This window comes from Ziziphus jujuba, chromosome 8 (assembly GCF_031755915.1).
Source record: "Ziziphus jujuba cultivar Dongzao chromosome 8, ASM3175591v1".
Lineage (NCBI taxonomy): Eukaryota > Viridiplantae > Streptophyta > Magnoliopsida > Rosales > Rhamnaceae > Ziziphus > Ziziphus jujuba.
This window is the reverse complement of record NC_083386.1, coordinates 4,383,922-4,408,890: the sequence shown is the minus strand read 5'-3', so window position 1 is coordinate 4,408,890 and position 24,969 is coordinate 4,383,922. Positions and strand designations below refer to the sequence as shown.

Genomic DNA, 24,969 nt, shown 5'->3' with positions numbered 1-24,969 from the left:
CGTTTATTGTTCTCTTTCACAGATTTTTCCAAATGGTCATATGAGGCTGCGCACGTGAGATTAATCCTTAATTCATAATCCTTGACAATTACATTGAACTGGAAAATAAAAAAAACCAGATAACCTCATAGTACAAACAAAATTTTTTAACCCTAGACCCTTGATTACATAAATATATATTGGTGGTACAAAAATTCAATAAGCTTGCGGGTCATGTAAGTATCATTATAGAATCTTCTATGCCCTTTCCCTTTTGTTTGAGTTTCCACCCACCTTCCTTTTCCTCCATCACTTGTGCAAAATTTTCTCTCTCTTGACCCTATCTTTCTCATCCATTTTCTTTCCAAGAAACCTCCTTTTTTCACACATTAAGAAAATCAAGCTTCCGTACCTCCCTTTTTATAACAAAAGTTTTTGTATATAAATCTTGTGCATGGCACATAGGAGTAGAAGTACAAATTCAGTTGATGTTATTGTTTTTTCTTCATTGTTCAAAAAATCAACCATGGATGTTCTTGGTGTGAACCCCATGATGAAGAACAACCAAAAACAACAAGGAAAAAGAAGTAGAAAAGGAATCAAAGTGGTTTATATTTCAAGCCCCATGAAGGTTAAGACCAGTGCTTCTGAGTTTAGAGCTCTTGTTCAAGAACTCACTGGGAGAGATTCTGATGCTGTAGGTCTCATGGAAGCTAATAATGCTTCCGATGATACCATCATCAATACTCCTCCTCCTATTCATCATCATAAGGTTGTTGATGATGATGATGATCATGATCACCAACTGATCAAGGGCGTTGGTCATCATCATCATCATCTGAATCATGATCATGAATTTCCTTTTTCAAACTCCAGCTTGTATGATCAATTGCCCAAGAGCCCAGGGGACCAATTATTCCAATCATTTGATCGCGATGATCATTTCAACCAGCTTGATGTATTGAGAAGCTTTGATTTTCGAATGTAAATTGATGCGAGAGTAATTTTATATCCTGCACCTGCCTGCATGTAATTATTCATAATATTTTTATATATTAATATTATATATACAGTTCCTAGCTTACGATCTTGTATGTACAGCGTCTGCTTTTATTTCTTTAAAAATATTTTTTGAAAAAAATAATTTCTTCGTTGGTTTTGATTTAAAATATTTCTGACTTCTAAAATCACTTCTTAAATATTATTTAAATATTCTTAAAAATCGCTTTTGAACTTCTTTTTAAAAACCTTGCCAAATAAAACCTACTAATACTTTGCCTTTTTTTCTTATCATATACCCAAATTTGATTTAATTTAGATGCATTTGGAAGTTGCAGTTACACTTATACACTAAATTAAAATAATTGAACAAAAATAAGCAATCCAATTTACGGGAATGGAGATGGGAAAAAACTAATTGAGAGAGAGATTTGTTTTTTAGTTTTTTTTTTAATTTTTTTTTTTATGTTTTCTATATTTGTTTTTAAAACAGGCTGAAAAAATTAATGGATACATAAACGAAGTGGAAAAACTACTTGCCTGATAAGCAAATTAACAATAGTTGAGAATCGAAATTAATTTTGTTCAATTTTTTCATTTAACTTAACCCAAATAAGCAAGATTTAAACAGTGTAAGCTAAGACTAGCTGGTGAAAAAGATATTTTAAAAGTAGATAATGAAACTCTCAAATTTCAATTGTGTGTTAAGGAAATGGCCGCGTACGTAGCTAGATTTTGACACTTTATCCCTGTAACGTGATGTTTTCTTTATTTGGATAAAGAAGCTCCACATAGGCTATTGATAAAACAATATATTAATGAACAAAAATGTTTTAATTAGTGTTTGAATGAATGAATGATTTTAATTTTCTTTATTTGTATAAACAAGCTCATGCAGGCTCCTGATGAAAAAATAAATTGATGCATAAAATTAAAGTTAACGCTAAATAAAGCATGAAGTGTTTTAATTAGTATTTAAATATGAATGAATAATTTTAATTAAAATTTCATAAATGATTTTGATTTTTAGGAGACTTCCATTTGGATATCTTGGACGTAATAAATTTGAACATTTAACACCTAGAAAATATAAATCATCATCTTGAAATATGAATGAGGGCTTTTTGGTACCTTTCCAAAACAATTTTTCATTTTACTGATTGAAAAATTCTAAAAAATGTGTTAACAGCTATTTTTTGAAATATAAAATCTGTTAAAAAAAAATGAAATGAAAAGAAAGTTAGAAATATTTTATAAACATAAAATAAATTTAGAAAAACGGACATTTTACATGTGTTCAAAAAATTTTGGAGACCGAAATATTAAAAGAAATAGATAATATTTATTATTTTAAATTAAAATATTTGTTATATATATATATATATATATACACACACACACATCATATTAACATATATCAGTATAAATATAGATAATGTTTACATTTTCAATAATTTTTTTCATATAAATATATATCATATTTAACATTTATCAAACATAAATTTACCATTTTAATTTTCATGTTATTTTTTTAATATATTACCAAACATGTTTTTAAATTATAAAAATATCATCAAATTCACCATCTTCATTTTATTAAATTAATTTATAAAAATGGTTGTTGAAAAGACTACAAGGCCTTAATTTTTTTTAATCCATTTATTAATTAACATTTTGAAGAATTACTCCATACTTTATTACAGCATCTTTAATAGCTATTTAAATTGTTACTTTTTTTTTTTTTATCATATCAGAAATATAGAAATTTATTATTAAAAAAAAAAAAAACCTATCAAGTTAATATAATAACCATAAAAAAAGACATTGTGAGAGTGATATTTTACTAGACAATGTGGCCCAATGAAAATTTAAAAACAATCATTATTAATAATATAAATTTTTTTTAAAGAAGAAAAAATCAATACACATTAATATTAGACAAAATTATTTGAGATTGATTTTTAAGTTGATTATATGTTACTGACTGTTGATTATTTGTTATTAACTCTATTAAGTATACATAGTCACACTTATAACATTGAGATATTTTTAGAACGATTGATTTTAAAGTTCAAAAGATTACGAAATTAAGCATGATCATACAAAAATAATTTAAAATAAATAATCTTTTAAAAAATTTTGAACAAAAAATCCCATGTCTCCAACCCATACCTCCACAAATGGAGACAGGGCGTTACATATATATATATATATATATATATATATATATATATATATATATATATATATATATATATATATATTCTTTAACTTTGTAGCAATAAAAAAAAATGTAAAATAAAATAAAATAACCCGGAAGGTAAAAAGAAATAAAATTCTAGGCTCGCTTTTTTATTCTTTTATTTTAGGAAATGCATATTATAAAATTTGTAAAGCAATAACAATTCATTATTTTGAAAATTTTGAATCGCATAAGAATAGATAAGTTGAATTTTAAAAATTCAATTAAATAAAATAATTTAACAATTTTAAAAATACTTATTCTATTTTATTGTTTAATTTATAAACCAAACATGTCCTATTGACCATATAGATAGCCATTTAAAAAACAAAAAAAAAAATCTCTTATGGGATTATTTAAGAACTTTATAAACTATAAGAATGACATTATACTTTTAGAAGATTTGTTAGATACTATAACTTACCAAATATTTAAATAGATAGACGGTAAGCATTTTATATTATACAAATAACAATTATCATTTTTATAGGAAATACTCTTAGATATATACATACAACAAAATCATTATTTGGTATTCTGCATATTTGACAAACGTTTTGGGTATATATAAATCATTAGAACATTTTTATCTTCCTTTTAGTAATTATATATTCAAAGATATTATTAGTAAAAATAAAGTATGAATTTTGTGACAAAATTACAGTAATTTGGCTTTATATTTTCAAAATTCCAAAAACACACCCTTACATTATGAATTTTGATTGTAATATCACTTTATTTTTCATAATGTTTTATGAAAATTTCATATGTAAATTATCATATTGTCATGTGACTATAATTAATTAAATTGCAATTGACAATTATACATCTTCTAACATTGGATTTATATATGAAATTGTTTTCTAAAAAATTGTATATTAAAATATGGTGACATTTCAACAAAATTGATAATGTAAGGGTTCTTTATATAATTTGTAAAAATAAAACGACAAATGTATAAATAAAATCGTGAAACAGCTAAGGTGCAATAAATTATTTTAACTTGTTTATTTTTAGTCATTTGGGATTTTTAATTATTCTATAATTTTTTTTTATATAGGAATTCATTATTAATATTTTGAAACTCTTCATGCCAATCTAATTTTTTTTTTCTTTTCTAGTCTAATTAAATCCTAATTTACCATTAAAAAAAACTCATATTATTCCTTCCCATCCAAGAAACATCGAACGGCAAAAGAAAATCCTAAAAAGAAAAGGTCAACAAAATCAACGGCTGAGATACAGAGTTCCCAATTTTTTTCTTAAAACTAAAGCAGAACAAAAAAAAAAAATATCTAAGGGCGCGCCCACCAGTTGGAGCCGTAACGATTCACTGCACGTTGGACACGTGGCAAACGGGAAAGCAAAGCAAATTCTGATTTTTCACACACTCTCTCTGTCTCGGACTTGCGTGGGGCCCAATCCTTATGAATACTCCTTTTTTTTTTTTTTTTTTTTTTTTCTTTGTATGAAAACAACTGGACCTCTCTCTCTCTCTCCCTCTCTCTCTCTCTCTCTGTATATATAATGTTTTACTGTAAATAAATAATTTTTTTTCTATACGGAAAAACAAATAAAAACACATTTTCTCGCGCTCTCCTCTCTCTCTCCCCCTCTCTCTCTAAACAGGCAAGCTTTCTTCTCTCTCTACACTTTTTTTTTTTCTCATTTTTGTTTTTATAGTTTTATGTGTATCTTTTTTTGTGGGTCGTGTGTTTCTGTGTTTGTTTGTGAATTTTTTGGCTTTGATTTTGTGTAGGTAGGAAGCAAAGAGGAAGATCTGATGTACTTTCTGGTGGATCTTAACTATACAGAAGAACATGACGGCCCTTGAACCTAAAGGTATGATTTTTTATACCCTAAAGGATTAATATTTTTGTTTTAATTTTAATTTTTTTTTTCCGTTTGGTTTTATGGTCTGTGATGTAAATGGGTGTCTATTTTCTGATCAGCAATATTGTAATGCTTGTTTTTCGTAAATGAGTATGGAGGATTTGTGTAAATTAGTTGTTTTCTGAGTGTTTGATGATAGTGTGCTGTGTGATTTTTGTGCTTTTTTGAGTTGGATTGTGGGTTTGTTGTAGAATTGGGGGAATATGGAAGGGAATTCAAATTAAGAAATGGGTGTTGCTGGTTTTTGTTATTTTGGAAGAAATTGGATGTTGGCGGCTGGAAAAAGTTGTTGGCAGAAAAATGTAAAAATGTGATAGTATAGTGTGGAGTAGGGGATGTAGGGTGGCTTATTAGCTTGGAATTTAAGAACCTAAATATAGGAAAGCGAGCTTGTTATTTGAAATTTTATAAATATTTTAGAATTTTGCAATTTGAGCAGTTCTCTACACCGAATTTTTCGAACTATTGGCAGAAACACAGTGCATATAGCAAGGGTCATAGGCAAACAATAAACTCACTAGGTCCCTAATGATGAATGGAACCACTCGACGAGGGTGTCAGGGATGGGGTGAGGAAGAGCGTTGCTAGTCACAAACTTCACAAATTGAGCGAGTGCTTGGGAAGGATTTAGAGAATAAATGGGGATGACTTACCCATTTGAAAGTTTGACCGTTTGAGTTTGGCTCTTGTCCCATGATTTATAGCTCTGTCACTTGTGCTTTTGATTAAACCATATGTTATGGAAGATGGAGGTGGAAAAAAATGCTGCTTGCATATTGATTATTAGTTCCATCCATGTGATGTCTAATAGTGATTTACTTGAATCCCTAATCAATTAAATTATAATTACTTTGATGCCAAACAATTTGTTTGGTGTGTTAAAATTTGAGGTGGAATGGAATTATGTTGTACTATTGTAGATAAAGCTTATACGTATGTATTGATAGATGTGGTAACTATGTTTGATGCTGGTTGTTGACTGTTGACTTGAGATTGTGAGTCTGGCAACTTGAAACTTCTTACTGTATAAATATGAATGGCAGCCCCACTCTTAAGGTTATGCTTTTATTATTATGAAATGCTATCCTTTGTAATTCTTCATATCTTTTATGTTGTGCAACTATTGATGGAACAGTTAATGACATAATGAAATGTGCTTTTTCTCAAGCAATTTTTTTTCTTTCCCACAGAAAATATGCGATTGGAGGCATCTTTAAAGAGCCTCCAGAGCAAGGGTTTCCCTTACAGCCTCCTATGTAATGGGAATCCTGTTGAAGTCTTTCCAAAGGTAAAAGATGAAACTGGTAATCACCCTGGTGGGGATGTTGCTGAATCAGACTGCTCATTAAGCAGTGAATTTCTTGATCCTCCAAATGAATATTACAACCAACCCACCTACCAACATGATTTTGGATCCTGGTCAACCTTCCATTTTGACCCCCAAAAGGTGCAGCGGTGTCAGATGAATGCTTATGAAAGCCAGTTTCATCCATTTCCTATGGAGAACCGATTTCATTATGTTCCAGTGAATATGCTTGCTCAGAGTTACCCAAATGAGTTCCGGTATCAAGACTTTCAGTATTTTGTGGTCATAGATTTTGAGGCTACCTGCGATAAGGATAGAAATCCCCACCCTCAAGAGATTATTGAGTTCCCATCTGTCATAGTGAGCAGTGTAACAGGTCAGCTGGAAGCATGTTTTCAGACTTATGTGCGGCCAACTTGCAATCAGCTCCTGAGTGATTTCTGCAAGAATCTGACTGGTATCCAACAAATTCAGGTTTGTCCCAAACTTGGCATGTGTTATTTAAAATAAAGTACAGGTAAGAATAGATGATTATGGATTGAAAAACATTATTGTAAAACTGGTATAAGATTTAATGTTTTCCCTTATAGATATTATGGTACAAGACAGGGTAGTTTATGTTAAGCTTGGTTTCCTTGCATTTCGAACTGCCCAATTCAGGGTGTTGTCTAGCTGTTGTGACAATTTCTTAAATTTGTGAAATTGTTGTTCCTATCGCAACCATGCATGATTTTCTAAAAGAGAGTTTCTTCTAATTTACCTAGCTCTGTTTTCATCTGTGCTAGGGATTGAGAGATGGTAAAATTATGGAGTTTTGAGGAAAACATTTCCAAACTAATTTGGGTTTTTGATACACTAGCCTGTTTTACTGCATGGAGCTCTGATGGATTCACCCAGGTTTCTAGTCCTATTTTTCACCTTGGTTTGGATTTTTAATGATATCATGGTCCTCCTTTTGGTGCTTGATGTTCATTAACTTACGCTTCTTCCGTGCATGTTACTATAAGCTATTAATGCTGTATGATTCTGCTAGTTAATATCTGAAGAATTTTATGTCAGATTTCTAAATGTTTTAGGGCATAACTTGACAATACCATTGACATTTATTTCAGTAGAGTTTTTGTTTTCTATAGAGTTTAAGGTACATTCACACTCACAGTTATGTAAGACTCTTATATTGTACAAATTTACATCCTCAGTCAATTAGATGTTAGTTTACCAGATTGCCAGTAGATTTTTCACTATAAGTGATTGATGGAGTAAAAGGCAAAGAGGGGTGATGGTAATTATTCTATGGTGTCATGAAATTTTACAGATAGGATTGAGAGTTCTTATTGTAATAAGAATCATATTGATTGCTTCTCTAGCTAGAGAATTTGTTAATATTTCACTATTCGACAACAAATGAATAAAAGCGGCTTTTATAACTAATGCTGTGGTCCAACTCAAATCAAATCGGTTGAACTATTGATCTTAGCTCCTCATTTCCCCCCTTTCTCTGTCTTTAAATAATATCTCATGCTTTTATTATTTATCTTTTCAATTGTTAATTTCATGTAACCTGTTGCCATTTGGGGGTGTTGTCAATTTCCTCAAAATTTGATTGCAGCAGTCATTCTAAAAGTCTGCCAATTAGTCCTTTTTGTTTCTTAAAACCATTTAATTCAACAAAATTTTAAGGTGTGTACTTGACGTGTAACAGTAATTTAATATTGCTATCTATATGGCTATTTAAGATTTTGGTTTTTTATTATTGTCTAATTCATCAATTAATTTATGCTGCCTTTTTTTTTTACCCCCTCACACTCTATCTAACAGGCATGGATTAGACCTAAGTTAACCCTGGTAAAACCCAAAGTTGCCGCCACTTTCTCTTTCCCTTGCTACCAGCCCAAGCTGCGTGTTCCTGCCTTATGGCCAGCCTCTCTTGCCTCTTCTATACTTTCTGCTTGCTCTAACCAGGAAAAAACATCCAATTTTTCCTGCTTCTTGTCCTACAACTTGGTGCTGCACCTCTTACAGAACCTGCTGTCACCAACAATTATGCTAACCTGAAAACCATCTCTTACACATTCTACACCCTCTCTGTCTTCTCCAATCACCTTGGCACACTTGCTGTCACCAACAATTATGCTAACCTGAAAACCATCTCTTACACATTCTACACCCTCGCTGTCTTCTCCAATCACCTTGGCACACTTGCTGCTACCTTTATATCTTGTCATCCATGCAAAAGAGCTGCTGCTCCTTACTTTTCAGTTTTCACTGTTAACACGGCTATTGATTTGTAATGATTTTTGTTCCCTGTCTATTTTGTTTCCAATTTAGTAGTTAGGGATTTCAATCAACTTTTGACCTTTTGACCTTTTTGACTTTTGAGCTTTCTACTACTTTCTGCACGTTCTAAGTATTCCTTTAGTCATCCCCTTCAGTTTTATGCTGGAGCCTTGTTTGGTTGTTTGTTTGCATGGTGTGATTATATGAAGAATTTTGTGCTGTAGTTTACATTTTGTCTGCTTCTCCTAATTATTGTAGCCCTGGAATATTAGTCAATGATTATTCCTTTTGTACTATTATTAGAAGTCTCTTTCTGTTTGTAGTTGTGTCTCTCTCTTACATAGAGGAATATTTTTACATTCTTGTTTGCTACATCTCTTTCTAAGTCGTCAGGAGGTTCTCACTCATTGTTATTGACTATGCAAGAGGAGATATGTGTTGTATATTCTTGTGGAACTTGAGAACTAAGTTACCATAAAAAAGATCTAGTAGGTTGTCAGTGGGTCTTTGCGGTTAAGTATCATTCTGATGGTACCATCAAGTGCCTGAAAAGCCTGCCTGGTTGCTAAGAGCTACTCCTAACATATGGAGTTGATGACTTTCAGACAGTTTCTCCAATGGCCCGATTCGACTTGGTTTGGTGGTTGAGTTCACTTGTTATAAACCTAGTTTGGCATATATAACTGTTAGATGTTAAAAAATACGTATATGGGGAAATCCAGGAAGTATTGTATGTGGAACAAACAACTATCTGAGTTTGTTGCTCAGAGGGAGTCTTGAGTTTGGTTTGCCCTACGAGAACTATTTTTGGTCTAAAACAGTCCTCTCATGCCTAGTTGACAAACCTGTAGCATACTAGCCTCTTTTCTGTTTGCATTCCTACTATTCTATTTTTTGTCGTGCCAAACATAGAAATATTGGAAATATGCTGGAGAAGTTATGATATTCTGAAATGCACTGCAGGCTCTAAGTTTGTTGGTTGGGGTCTTGATACCTAGATTGACATTTATTTAATGGAGGAAAAATTCATTATGTAAGGATTCTTAAGTCATCAATAGAATGTGCTTAATCATATCACAAGGTTTTTTGTATGTGTGCAGTCCTAAATGTTTGGGAAAAGATTCCTTGCCATGGCAATAATTTCCATTGTTCATCTCTGAACGAAATGATCAAGTCCAACATGGTTGAATTTATAAATTTTGTTTCTGAAAGTTGCTGTTTGTAATAATTGTATTTTATCTTTTGTTTTGAAATTTCTTAGAGCTCAAAATGCAAGTGGAATTTTTTTTTTTTTTTGGGGTAAATGCTACAATGCCTCTCCAAAGTTCTTAGAGACTTTGGTGGAATGTGGTATAGAATATCAACTTTTAAATAGCATTTGCATTGCATTGCATTTTTTCTGAAATCAAGATTGTACAAGTACTATGTGTCGTTTGATGAAAAATAAAATCTGTCATAGTTGCCTTGCCTAATTTGGATGCCAGTACCTCAACCGTTCAACATCTTGCTATCTCAACCCTGATGCAGTTCAGTTTTTAGGAATTTAAATTTATTTTATTTGGTATCTCAACCCTGATGCAGTTCAGTTTTTAGGAATTTAAGTTTATTTTATTGGGGCACCGGCTTTTTATTTTTCTTTGTTTTGGATACCATTTTTTGTTGTACTTTGGATGTGGGACTGGTTTGCATCCCTTAAGAGCCATGCCGGCAATGAAAATAAAATCAAGTGTCATATGTTAGGTTTCACAGTGGTAATATAATTTGGTGTTCTTCTGCCAATTGTAATACAATCCATCTTTTCCTTCATTTTTTATTTTATTTTATTTTTTTTTTCCCTCTCTCTTTGTGAACCTTTGATTTCATATTTGTTATGTTGGGCTTTCCAGGTGGATAGAGGTGTTACTTTAAGTGAGGCTCTCCTGAGGCATGACAAATGGCTTGAGAAGAAGGGGATAAAGAGCACCAACTTTGCAGTGGTAACGTGGTCAAACTGGGATTGTCGTGTCATGTTGGAATCTGAGTGTCGATTCAAAAAGATTCGAAAGCCACCTTATTTTAACCGGTAAATAATGCAGCACAGGAAACATATAGTATGTTGCTCGGATTGTGAATGAATTACCTCAGTTGTTCTTTATAAGATTTTCTACTGAAAATGTAATAGAAAGGATGTTCTTTCTGCTGATCTTTTGATAGATGGATCAACTTAAAGGTTCCTTTCCGTGAGGTCTTTGGTGCTGCGAGGTGCAATCTAAAGGAGGCAGTTGAAATGGCTGGCTTATCATGGCAGGGCCGTGCTCACTGCGGCTTGGATGATGCCAAAAACACTGCCCGCCTACTTGCTCTGCTTATGCGTAGGGGTTTCAGGTTTGCCATTACAAACTCACTGATGTGGCAGACCGCTGAGCGTCCGATGACATGGAAGCAGTCTCCAGAGAACCCTCCTGTTTCTCCTCAGTACCCTTATAAAGTGAAGGATATGAACATTGTTTTATTGCAGTATCACCCTTATTGTTTCTGTGGGGTGAAGAGCAGCAGAGGAATGGTTCGCAAGCCAGGGCCAAAGCAAGGGAGTTTCTTCTTTGGGTGTGGAAATTGGACCACCACTAGAGGTGCTCGCTGCCAGTACTTTGAATGGGCATCCACCTGACCAGGTGTTGGAGCTCTTGATCTTGCATGATCGTATCTTAAGCTTTCTTCAAATGCTTTCTGTAAAAAAAAAAAAAAAAAAAAAAAAAAAAAAAGGAAAAAAAATTGAAAAAAATGAAGATATATCAAAAAAAGGAAGAAAATGGATGCAAGTAGAGGTTGTCTCCTAGAAGCAAAATATGCTTTAGCTGCTTGGTGGGGTTTCTGGTTTGGTACAGAAATTAGTTATAAAATAGCTGGCTCATCTACTCAAAGAGGCTTTGTCTGCCAAAAACATCTCGAAGTTTAGTTGTTAAGGAAACTTCAACATGTAAAGCTGACTTGTTGACAGGAGAACAAATTGGGGAGAATGAGAGAGATTGGGATAGTTAGGATGGTGCTTTTACATGCTCTGTGCATGCTAAATTATCTTAAATAATCTGAGTTAGAGACTTTTTTTCCTTGTGGAATGGATTTCTAATGGGAAAATCTAGTAGAGTTGCTTTCTGCATACTTTAGTTAGTTATTGCAAGTCACTCGTGATGAGTTTTTCTAACGTACCAAAATAAGAGGCTCAAAACGTGATAACCAACTCATCACAAGTTGCCATTACCAAAAAAAAAAAAAAAAAAAAAATCATTGCCTAGTAGTTGGTTTTTTTTTTTTTTTTTTTTTTTGGGAATATGTTAGTATAGTTTTTATTCCGTTAAATATTTTTGTAGCTCTTCATGAGAAACTTAGGAATTACTTCAAAATTTAGTAAAATTTATATAATTCATAGTTTATTCATTTATTTATATGGATACCTTTCAAATATTAAGTGAGAGGTTATAGCCTCATAGGTAAAATAAAAAACAGGTAAATTACACCCCACTAGATTTACATATAATCTGATCCATTAGACGACATTAATATATGTATGTGGATGAGTTGTGTCCACCATGTTACAGGTTCGAGAGGAGTCTGGCACAAAACAAACAACCAGAATACATGTATGTGGGTCAGTATATGTTCCACCCAAATGACCACAAAATGACAAACCCTATACAGGCGTTTACTATTTTTCTCTCTTTATCCATAAGAATCAGCAACACAACCCTATCATATTATATGGGTCTAGCTAGGATTTGAATTCTATCATTTTGCATTAAACAAGTTTTCAAAAACGAAGTCTTGTGAATATATCAAGAAATACATATATATATATATATATACATATATATATATATATATATATATATCTCATGAGACCGGACTGATTACTAATACTGCTTACACACACACAAACTGGGCAACACACACACACACAAACTGGGCAACACACACACACACACACACACGCACACGCAGAAGATTACAATATGATATTGATGAAGCGTATTTGAAATTAACACTTGTCTTAGACAAGCATTTTGAATTGAGTTGCAAACTGGCTCATACTAGATCCAAATAAGAACACAACACAATCGAGATGATTCTATGATGGGCGTGAACGCCCATATTATTCTGTAAGTGCTTGAAGGAGGCCTGACCACCACCATAATGTGGTCGTCAATGCACATTGCGGAAAAATTTGATGTGTATATATATATATATATATGGAGAAAGAGAAAGAGAGAGAGAGAGAGAGAGAGAGAGATCTAGAGAGATTAGCAAACTTGCTTGCTGAGTTTAGATATATATCTCCCTTTGATGACCAATTAACTAGCAATGATGTGCAGGTCTCACTAAATCCATCTCGAAACATAAATAAGCTCACTGATCTCTCCAGCAATCCCTGGTTACCGATAAGGCATGAATTGTAACGCCTTGCTCATCCCAGATTCTACGTGGGATTGTTTTCTGCATATATATCAGGGTTCTTGAAGATCTTTGGTAGGTTTTCATATATACAAATATATGTGTATCTATATGCTTATTTGTTAAGTTTGAAGAGTAGGAGATTTCTTTTCCAATATTCATTTTCTTAAGTGGTTCGCCGCTATCTTCCCTTTTGTAGATCAAGATCTGTGATCATTCATTGAAAAAAGAAAAAAAGAAAAAAAAAAGGAGAGTACTATTTCTCAATGTCTTTTCGTGTTCATCTAGCTTTCTTGGTGTCTTATCTTTCTGTATGTAATACATATAATTTTCTTCTTTCATATGGGAAAAATTTTCCAATATATATTATCGAGGACAAGTTGCATGACGATATTAACATTCTGCAAGGTATATATTGTGTGATGTTGTCCTGAATTTGTTGAGAGAATGAGTGTATATATATATATATATATATACCACCATTGCATCTGTTGCATATATATTAAATTTTATAAACAAAATCCAAAAGAAGGAAGGAAAAAATAAAAAGAAGTTAATATGAGGATCTCCAGAAATATAATTAATTCATCCACGGAATTTTCCAACAACTTTAGTGTTAATGAAGTAATTTATATATAAAACCGAAAAGGCTTAAATGCCTAGTACAAGTTGTTTTGAACTTGGCTAGCAAGCTTCATCTTCTTTTTCTTTCTTTTTTCTTTTCTTTTTTTGGTCATCACAGCAAATAAATAGAGGATAAAAACCCAAATAAAATATAAACGAAAGAAAATACATGCTAGCTAATTTTAGTAAAATTTTTGTCTACAAACTTGTGGCACTAGCAACATGGTGCAATAAGGAACTAAGAGTTGCAAACAAAAAAATTATTTTGTAGCATCCGCATTGTTTATGCCGTTAAATATTTATGTTGTACATGAACTTGCTAGAAATTATATATATAAACCGTTGTGCCGAAGATTTTCTCCTTAGGCAAACACTTTGAACTTTAATCCAACCTCCCAATTTCTCTTCCATAATATTAGACAATCTCTCAAACATTCTAGGAGACAAATAATTCATCCAATCTCCAACCTCACCCTTTCTAAACAAGTTTTTATTCTCAAAATTCTTAATTGATCTCCCATTTTTGTTGATCTCCAATTCCTTCAAACTCTCAAAATTACAAAGCTTCACTATCTCCTCTATAACCCCATTTTTCTCTTCCTCCAAACTAAAAGGGCAACCCAAAAACTTTGCCAGTCTCTTCAAGTGAAAACAAGTCTCTTCTTTGAGATCCTCATACTTCAAGAACAAGACCTTTTCAGGTTTCTCTACGCTCTCCTTCCAATACCCCAACATATGTTCCCAAAAAGGACCAAACCCTATAATTCCATTGCAATAAAGATCAAAACCTTCTTCTAGTGGAAATGCAGGGAAAGATCCAGGTTTCACTTTGTTGAGAAAATGCCAAGAAGAAACAAAAGTGTCAAAAGGGTTTCTACATATATAAACGATCTTGGAGTTTGATTTCTTCACAGAATTGGCCAAAGAAGGAAAAGGAACGTGGGTTCCAAAAAGCCTTGGATGTTGAGGAAAGAGCTTTGAGAGGTCAGGAATTTGGCCATTTGAATAAAGCTTGTACTCAAAGAAGGGAACAAGATCGTGGGGATTGGAAGTGAGCAAAGGGTGTTGATGATGATCTTTAACATCATCATTAGGGACTAGTACTACCGGGAATCGATCCCGGTTCACAATGGCGAAAGCCAAAGCTTTCAACCAAGTAGTGCCTGATTTTGGGATTGTGGCTAAGACTATATCGGTATCAAAAGCTTGGTAGTGGTTTTGGAATGCCATGATTGATTGAATCTCAGATGATTGGCACCAAAACCCTTGGAACTTATAAAGAAATGGGGTTCTCCAACCTTTCTCTTTTGGAAGAGAAAGAAGAAGTTGTTTGCACTCTTCACTTAGTCTTTCTTCCTCTTCCTCTTCCTCTCCATGACTACTTCTTGATTGGTTGTTCTCGTTGAAATCGGTGATAGCCATGGAAGTAGAGGGTATCAAAAGCTGGTAATGGATATAGTGTTATATAATGTTATATAACTTTGATTTCAGAATCCCCATGTATGGATATATATATATATATATATGTGTGTGTGTGTGTGTGTGTGTGTGTGTGTGAATATATTGTAGTTTATAGGCTTTAATTGGACGGTTTTCCCTTTCAAAAAAGTTGGTGTCTTTCTACTCGTTAAGCATACGAACAAATAATTAACTAACATAAAACTCTCTCATGTTTGTTGTGGTTTGTATGGAGAAAAGCATGTGTCTCATGTTTGTTGTGGTTTGTATGGAGAAAAGCATGTGGCTTTTCGTGGCTCACGATTTGGATGCTGACGTTTTCGGTATTGCTGGCAGGCAAACTGATTTTTTTTTTTTTTTTTCCCCTTCATGTTGTTTTTGATTTTGCTTTTATTTTTTATTTTTATCTTTCCCTTTTATTTTTTATTATTTGTATCAAATCTCAATATATATCTAATGCATGTTTCCCATGAACTATTATATCTCAGCTTTATATAATTAGTTAATATTTAAGCAAATTAAATTTCTACTACAAGGTTTGATCTAGTGAAAAAAATTCCCTCTCCCCTGTAATAAAAAAAAAAAAAACAGAAAAGAAAAAAAAACTCACTTTATGCATTAATTATCAGTGCTATCAAATCAGTACACATTGAAAATGGTTTTAAATTGAATAGTCCTTGAAAAGTGATTGAATTTAACAAGAAATGGGCACATTGAAATAGACATTTTTGTCAACCAAGTATAAATGCAACTATTTTCATACATTAAAGCAATAGTTAAGAGGGAAATCGTATTTACTCTTATTAAATTAAACTAAATATTAGAAATATCTATTCGGAAAATAGTTAAAGTTTAGTGGGCCGTCATTTATTAGAAAAATTGCTCAAATTTAAAACAATTTTTTCCTATTACAATAGATCAAAAAATAACTTTTAACTTGTACATGGACAAAGTTTGGAATTCGAAGTGATCGAGGCTAATATTTGGTCAAATTTACATAATTTTTGAAATATGACCATTGTGAATGATTATCTTTACAATTTTTTTTTTATAATTTTTTTACTATATCAAAACATATATGTAAGCTTATCATAAGTATTTTTTTATTTTTTATTTTTTATTTTTTTACTGAAAATGGTGTTAGCAGAAAACAACAATATGAAAACTGGTATATAAATATATATATATATATATGTTTATCATGAATATGTTTTCGTTTTTTCTTTTTTTCTTTTATTTATTTTATTAAATACTGTATTATAGCGGAAGACAACTTAATAATATGATATGTAACAATCTTTAAGTACATACGTACCATGTAATACAATTTTTGATGTATAATGGGGAGTGCATTCCTGATATATTAAAATCATACATATTTTTTTTTAAAAAAAATTGTATATATAATTTAAATATTTCTAATAATTATAAACAATTATATATATGTATATATATAGTTTTTACAGTTCTTTTTTTGCCACTATACTAGCCGTCAACGTCCTATTGCTGGTAACAGGATGGAGATGCCCACATCATATCGCCCCTAGTTGAATGCTGCCTTCTACATAATCTAGATGACAATTTCAACAAATATATATATATATATATATATATATTACATTTTCTAATTAGAAATAATGATAAACAACTTTATATACGTGTCATGCATGTGAACATGTCGCCCACACATTTATATGGCGGCTGTGGTCCAAAGAAAAAGGCTTTGGAATCTTTAACCAAATATTAATTATGATAGTATATGTGGAAATATAATCTATAAAAATATGTATTGCTTTTTAGTTAGCAGGTATTTTTTTACTGGGTTCATTCACTTTTAAGTTCAGCCACCACATAAAATCTTCCTTTTTGCTTTCGTTTTTCTGTATATTGTGTACGATCAAATAAAATCAACCAAATCGATAATTTAGGGGGATATTCATAATTTTATACTTTTCCAAACTATTACATGCATATTTCCTAATCTTTTATTATCCATAAAAATCATACATAAAAGCCTTGATATGACCTATTATTCTTTATGTTTTTCTATCAAATTAGTTTAATCACACAACTTCATTAAATTACATGAAATTGATGAAATTAGCTACATAATAATTAAATAAAATGGAATGAGAAAACTTTCGAATATATGAAGTTAAATATATAAAAAGATGTATGACTTAAATTTATATCGTAAAATTGTATAATTATTGATATATAAAGATATATTAGTAAACAATATGAAGGTTTTTATTTATAATTAAAAACTACAAAAATGATTATCAAAATTAAACTTGTGAACATATTTCAAAATAAAACCTAGTAGCCCTTCAATTAGTTTCGTGTGACATATTCAAGAAATTTTTTTTTTAAAAAATATAATGTAGAACATTACTAGGGGTTTGGTGCATTAAAATTAGTAAGGACCGCATACATAAATATAAATAGTATAGTGATGTTATATTAATTTATTAAGAACAGGAAAAAAAAAAAAAAAAAGAAAGAAAGAAAAGAAAGAAAAGCAATATAAACATGAGCATGGGAGGAGGATTGATGTGACGGAATTTCCTCATTCAAAGGTATGTCCTTTGCTATAACACAAAAAGAAAAAAAAATAAAAATTGTCGGTCCTTTGCTTTCATTATATTATTTGTTTTATTTATTTATTTTTTTCAGTTGGAATTTAATTAACTATTGTCGACAACAATCGACATGCTGCAAAATCCACAGCACATATCAAATGCACCAAAAAGGGACGGGGCAAAATTTGGGTTCAATTGTATATTGCCATCTATAAGGTCGTATGGAGTTAGGTTTTGATGAGTGCACATGGGACTTTAGCTGATCCACAAAATAAATAATTAAAAATTTTAAAAAATGAGGGACGTTGGCTGGTGTTGCCGACATGCAATTATTATTATTATTATTTTTTTTTGCGTAAAAGGAAAATTATACAAAAAAAGTTTCTTCTTGCCCTCTCTCTCTCTCTCTCTCTCTCTCTCTCTCTCTCTCTCTCTCTCTCTCTCTCTCTCTCTCTATATATATATATATATATATATATATATATATATATATATATATATATATATATATATATATATATATATATAGTTCATTTATGGTGCAGACGGTCTTCATACGGACTACAGTATTAGTGATAATTTTTCATAATATTGGTGACAATTTTCTAAAAAATCATCATTAATAGTATAAAAAACCGTTATTAATACTGCGGTCCTCATACGGACCATTTTCACCATAAAATTTCTATATATATATAAATATATATATATACATACATACATGCAAATACAATTTTGATGATCTTTTGGTAAATTAATCAAGTTAGATATCACATATCATGTTAGTACAGTTATCACTTAACGTTTGAAAAATATTCTCAATAAAATATAGCTCTATGCCTATATGGATTTTGATTGATTTGTTGAAACCTAAATTCTATTTTATATCCAAACTTGTTACGTAACAAGTATTTAAAGTTGGTATTTGTTCAATTAGAAATTTAATTAGATTTAAGTTATTTACTGTGATGTAATCTTTTTCCACTTAATACATCAGCTTATTTTCACGTCATGCTGCAAAAACAGTATGTTTTCAATAGAACATATATGAAACTATTATCCTATAAACTATTTTCATTTTATAATTGACGATGGGATGACGTAATAAGAATGATATTTTAATTAATTATTTATAGAAACAACCCTTTTACCCACCTCATTATGTTTGCCATTATTATTAGTACGTCTCCAAAGGATCAAATTTATATGTACATTTTTATAATTTCCAGTAATGAGATTTCAGTGGCTGTATGTTATTATTGTGGAGTCAGATTGTATTTAATTATGTGTTCGTACCATTCTCATTTTTTGCTAAGCTTTTATTTACTTTTTCTTTTCTCGACAGACAGTACTGATATTAAATATGTACAGAGCGGTGGAGTTGTTTTCGTTATTTTGAACTATTTTTAAGAAGGATTTTAATATATTATTAAATTACAATTTAATTATTTTTTAAGTCCACCCCAGTGACTCGAGCTCGCGCATCTCTGGCGCAAGTAATGACTCTCGACCACCAGGCCAACCAACCAACCAACCAACCAACCAACCAACCATACATACATACATACATACATACATACATGCATACATACATACATACACACACATATATATATATATATATAATTAAATTTTTATCATGTTAATCAAATGATTTTATTATTAGAATTTTTCTAGATCATTTTAATAGTTGAAATTTAAAAATTCATTTACAATTATATAGATTTTATAAGGATTTTATTTTATTTAAATAAATTTTTAACATGTTACTATATTTATATTTGATTAATAATTAAATTTTAAATTTTAATATTTAATATAATTTAAAAACTAATAATAAAGCTGACGCTGAAATTATCATATTGATTTATATATATATAATACAGACCTTGTTATAGTACGACTATATCCTATTTCCAATAACTGAACACGCTGCTACCGGTAATACCTTGTAGCCTTCTAGGGATACAACATAAACAAATGCTATCACCTATCATAGAAAAATGCTATATATATAATCTCTTTTTCTCATCAGGGATATGTTTGTCTGGAATCATATAAGAAAACATCATGCAATAAATTACTCTAGACGTGTAAATATTTGTATAATATTCTGTTAATATGTTGCATGATATTTTCTTTGATGATTTTGAATTGCATTTTTCTGAATGTGAGAACAACTATACATATAAATATATATATATATATATATATATATATGTAACCAATGTTACAAAATGTTTCATGAATAAATGATTTACGAATACTTGTACAGATTTCTTAGATATACCATGCTAATAGAATAATTAATAAATTAATTAATTTTATATGCATGCAGTACCATTGCCCTTTTGTATTATAAAATAAACATATTTCAACTAATAAATTTTTTTTTTCTAAATACAACTTTGATGGAGGGAATTTTTTTTTTTATTTATATTGAAGTTTGAATATTGGGTTTGAAAGTGTAATCTCAATAATTTTACCACTGGATCAAATTTAGGAGTACAATTACACATAACAACTAAGATTAAAGTTCTCACTTACATTATTGCCCCCTAAAAAAAAAAAAAAAAGCAAAAAAAAAAAAAAAGTACTCGATCACGGACACATAATGTACACGTGAAGTATAATTATTAGAAACAGGAATGCTATACGGTTAAATTAACCTACAATAGACATGCACTTATTAATGGCACAACAAAGTTGCTCACTACATAATTAATGGTCACCAACACTAATGCTTGGCATGTGCTGTATGCATAGTATATATTAATATATGTCTTAAGTTTACAAAATTAGGATATAGGAAAAATAAGTTAAGAGATATTACAATTAATCAATATTTCTTAACTAGTTGAGTATATTCTGATTTTATAAAATTAAAAAATTTTCATATATATATGACCCTAAGAAAGGTTGTTCTTATGAACAAATTTATTATTAATTGTGTCACGTTTAGCTTTTAGGGAATATTGATTTAACAGAAAAAAAAAAGGGTTTTGGGAAATTGAGGAGGCATGTCACCCTTACTGGGGTACTACAATACGGATAGTAGGTGCACCAGATTAATCATATATATAATTAATTTATTATATAAATGGCCTACATATTGAAGGCGTGAATTTTCTTCTACTTCTTCTTCCTTTTTTTATTTTATTTTATTTTTAATGAAAAAAGTATCTTAATCGGAAAAAGAATGTTGGTTGGTTTAAGCCAACTCAACACAGATTGGAGCATTTAATCAAATTGTGGTTGGGTTTTAGGTAGGTAGAAGCGTTGTTATTTAATTAAGGGCGTTGGATTCTCTGTCACTTCATGGAAAATCAAATACATTTGAGTCCTATATGGTCTATATTAAGGTAAGATTTGGAGAATGAAATTTAGGAAACTCATAGTGGAATTAATTGATTCAAACACTAGTTTCTAACATAGTTTTAGTATTATTTTTAAGTTGTAGGAAAATCAACATATGCACAAGATGTCCTTCAAAAGCGAAAAAAAAAAAGAAAAGAAAAAAAGAAAAAAAGAAAATTATTATACGCTCAACAAGTATCTTCGTTATCTCTAATTCTCTCTGTGGTACCCAAAACAACTAATAACATAAATAATAAAATAACAAAAATAGAAAGCAATATATATATATATATGTATGTATGTATTTTGGTGAACAAATAGAAAGCAATAGTTTTCTACCTTTTTTTTCTTTCAATATTATATATTTTACTCATGAAGGTGCTTTAAACTTATAGACATTCATATACAAGTGACTTGGTGCATACAGATAGATCATATCTACAATAGTAATTAACCTACATATTTTTATATTAATGTTCCTAAAAAATGTTCAACATTTTAATTTTCTTTTTCAATATATATATATATTCGATTTTGATATGATAAGAAATTTATAAAGAGGAATTGTGAGAGATAAATATTTGGAACTGTTAGATGATAAAAATTATACAGATCAGACGGCTAGAAATGTTGTTTCTCCACATTCTTTTTTTATATAAATACCTTAATATATTATTTATGTATATATATATATATATATTTACTATTTATATTTTATTTTCGTAAACCAAAAGAAGTTTTTTCTACTCTTCTATATCCTTTTCACAGCTGCATATCATAATGAATCTTTGTTGACAGAATTATAACACATAAAACTCGAGCATTAGATGTCCCTATATATATATATATATATATTAATGATTACATTATCAAAATATTTAACACAATTTCCTGGTCTCCAAACAATATTATCATCCCTCCCAGACTTCCTCAATGTCCAAAGAGCCTAGCAATGATTCAGATGAGCAATTTCTTCTTTCATCACTTCCTAAAACAAACGGATGGTTAGGCAATCCCTACCACTACCAGGGTTTTTGGTGCCCATCAAGAATCATTCCCGACATAGTTTCTTTCCAAAAAGACTTCCAACACTTCAAGCTCATGACCAAGACATCTTATTAGCCTCTATGCCAAAGTCAGGAATCACTTGGCTAAAAGCCTTGGTGTTTTCCATTGTCAACCGAGCCAAATATGATCCTTCCATGAGCCATTTGCTTGCTTCAAACTCTCATGAACCCGTACCCTTTGTCGAGTTTACTCTCTATGACAAAAACAAGATTCCGGAACTCAGTGATAGTCCTTCACCAAGACTATTCTCCACACATTTTCCTTATGCTTCCTTGCCTGAATCCATCAAGCGTACCAAGTGTCGAGTTGTTTATATTTGCTGAAACCCTTCCGATAGTTTGGTCTCATTTTGGCATTTTGCAGCCGGGGAAGGTCGGTTGAAGTGGACAATGGAAGAGTATGGAGAAAAGTTCTGTGAAGGAGAGGTAGGGTTTGGGCCATTTTGGAATCATGTGTTAGGGTATTGGAAAGAGAGGTTGGAGAGGCAAGAGAAAGTGTTGTTTTTAAAGTATGAAGATTTGAAAAAGACACTGTTTTTCAAGTGAAAAAGCTTGCGAAATTCATTGGTCTACCTTTTTCTATGGAGGAAGAGAAACAAGGGGTTATTGAAGAATTAATAAACTTGTGTAGTTGAGAAATCTGATGGAGTTGGAGGTGAACAAACATGGAAAATTCATGCCAAATTTTAGGAACAAACGCTACTTTAGGAAAGGTGAAGTTGGTGATTGGTCAATCATCCTAGTCAATCCACAAAGGAACAGTTGAATAAGGTAATACAAGAAAAGCTAAGCAATTCAGGATTGACATTCAAAGTAGTTTGTTAGGGTTAATTTCTCTCTTTGGGGAAGAAAATGAAATTCTCAAAGATAATATCAATTTGAGAGCTTTGTTTATTTCCATATTGTAAGCAAGTTATTTTGATTAAAACCATTCCAAAATAAACGAGAAAATTTGAAGGAACTTAATTGGATTATATTGGCTGCTTTATATGTCTGTTTTCGAATGGTCAACTCATATAAGACCAAAACGAAAAAAAAAGAAAGAAAAAGATAAAAAAGAAAAGTCTTCCTTTGAGCTCAAACCACCACCTAGGGGTGTAACTGGAAAGAACATATTATTGGGTAATTGCGCTTTTCATATTTATTTTTAGTTTATACTAAATTTTAAACCATAAAATATTAATTGAGACAGCATATATATATATATATATTTTTTTTTTCTTTTTCTTTTGAACGTTCCCAGGTTTATGATCCAGGAATAAGAATTTAAATGAAATTAGAATAAGGAGTAATAATCAATATAAATACAATCATGAATTTAATTTTCAGATCAGATCAAAATATTGTGTAATTATATAAAATATATTAAGGTCCAGTTCTGTTTACTCCTCAGTTTGAGTAGTCAACTCGATCAAGCTAGCTATACGAATATTTATATGGAACTAAGATAAATTGAATAGTTATTAAAACATTGAGCCAAAAGGCATTATTAAACCATAACCAGGTTCGCTATTCTTAAAAGCTCAAATTTATGAGAAGCAAACTAAAATTAGGTTATATACTTTAATACCTCCTTTACATATGGGTCCAGATTATTAATATGAACTTTCTAATGACAAAAGGATTATTTAAAATCCATAAATAGAAAACGATAACTGACACTTTAAGGTAGAGAACCAATATAGAAAGCCTAATTTATGAAAGAGCATTTAATTTTGCAAATTAACTCTACCATATTAAATTATTATTTTCAAAAGTTTTAACTTATGAAAAGTAGATTAGGATTGAGTTATATACTTTAAGTTATCGAGAAATTAATGACCCATTAAATCCATCATGAATCCCCAACTATATAATCAAATTTTTTTTTTTTTGGGGATAAATACAGTTAGCTCTTTTTAGGAATAAATAAAAATGACTTAATAACCTTTTATTATTGGTCCCATTATGCAGCCTTGATCATCATAATTGTGATAAATAGCTTTACATAAAAATAAATTTACCCTCCATTTTTTAAAAGGAACACTTGGCTACTGTGCATGCTATGATGAATCATGAATGGTTAGCTTTTCTTTTTTATTTTATTATAAAAAAATTGATGAATGACTTTACATATGTTTGTTCAAGAAATTAATTTTACTTTTCGTTTTTCTGATAACTTTGAAATTGTTTTTTCTTTTCCAGTCCAAGTTCTAACAATTGGAAGTTGGGTTTTTTATCTGCTCCGATTCTTTTTTTCATAATAGACCTAAACCAACATAATTTATCTGCTCCGTTCTCTCATAATAGGCCTAAACCAACAGTTGTAATAGGCCTAAACCAACATAATATTATGAGTGTTGGTTTAGACCTATTATGCGAAAACGAATCGAAATTGATAAAACCCAAACCACTTCAATTGTGGAAGTTCCAATAGAGGGGACCATTTTTGTTCATATTGGGCCATCGTTAATGGCTCTGGGTTCTTTGTTTTCAGCTTTTGCTTTGGCAATTCATCTTCAGCTTTTGGTTTTGTTTTAATTGCTTCTAAAAGTAGTTTTGTTATTTGATCATCGAGACCTGAACCTTATTCGAGTCGGATATACCATTTATGCACAGCAGCCCAACACCATAGACCAGATTATGGCCCATTTTGGTTTTCTAGTGCTCCAAGTATAGGCCTTGCATAACATCAAAGCGGTTGAAAATGCAAAGCCCAGTTAGAAAAGCTTGCCAGCAGGAATTCCCGAACGATTTTCATGTCGGGGTCTGATTCGGTGT

General features: G+C 30.8%; 3 protein-coding genes across 3 annotated transcripts; 2 read left to right on the top strand and 1 right to left on the bottom strand.

The window, feature by feature from the left end:
- Positions 1 to 228: 228 nt before the first annotated feature.
- On the top strand, positions 229 to 1,058 carry LOC107428678 (uncharacterized). Its single transcript, XM_016039246.4, has one exon. The coding sequence runs from the start codon at positions 434 to 436 to the stop codon at positions 965 to 967; it is 534 nt and encodes a 177-aa protein (XP_015894732.3). The 5' UTR covers positions 229 to 433; the 3' UTR covers positions 968 to 1,058.
- A 3,641-nt stretch (positions 1,059 to 4,699) lies between these two features.
- Positions 4,700 to 11,832, top strand: LOC107412862 (uncharacterized). Its single transcript, XM_016020685.4, has 5 exons — positions 4,700 to 4,849; positions 4,980 to 5,062; positions 6,304 to 6,893; positions 10,583 to 10,758; positions 10,890 to 11,832. Exons 2-5 carry the CDS (start codon positions 5,041 to 5,043, stop codon positions 11,341 to 11,343), a joined length of 1,242 nt encoding a protein of 413 aa, XP_015876171.1. The 5' UTR covers positions 4,700 to 4,849; positions 4,980 to 5,040; the 3' UTR covers positions 11,344 to 11,832.
- LOC107412859 (cytosolic sulfotransferase 15) lies at positions 11,400 to 15,242 on the bottom strand. The gene is given in 2 exon segments (XM_016020682.4): positions 11,400 to 14,135; positions 14,137 to 15,242. Coding segments are annotated over 2 exon segments (1,059 nt in total). The 5' UTR covers positions 15,168 to 15,242; the 3' UTR covers positions 11,400 to 14,107.
- Positions 15,243 to 24,969: the final 9,727 nt, after the last annotated feature.

Bases quoted from the DNA above. Each gene is read 5' to 3' on its own strand.
- LOC107412862 (XM_016020685.4), top strand. From the start codon at position 5,041: ATGACGGCCCTTGAACCTAAAG. The intron at 6,894-10,582 runs GTTTGTCCCAAA...TGGGCTTTCCAG, and splicing joins CTGGTATCCAACAAATTCAG to GTGGATAGAGGTGTTACTTT. The intron at 10,759-10,889 runs GTAAATAATGCA...ATCTTTTGATAG, and splicing joins AAGCCACCTTATTTTAACCG to ATGGATCAACTTAAAGGTTC.
- LOC107428678 (XM_016039246.4), top strand. From the start codon at position 434: ATGGCACATAGGAGTAGAAGTACAAATTCAGTTGATGTTATTGTTTTT.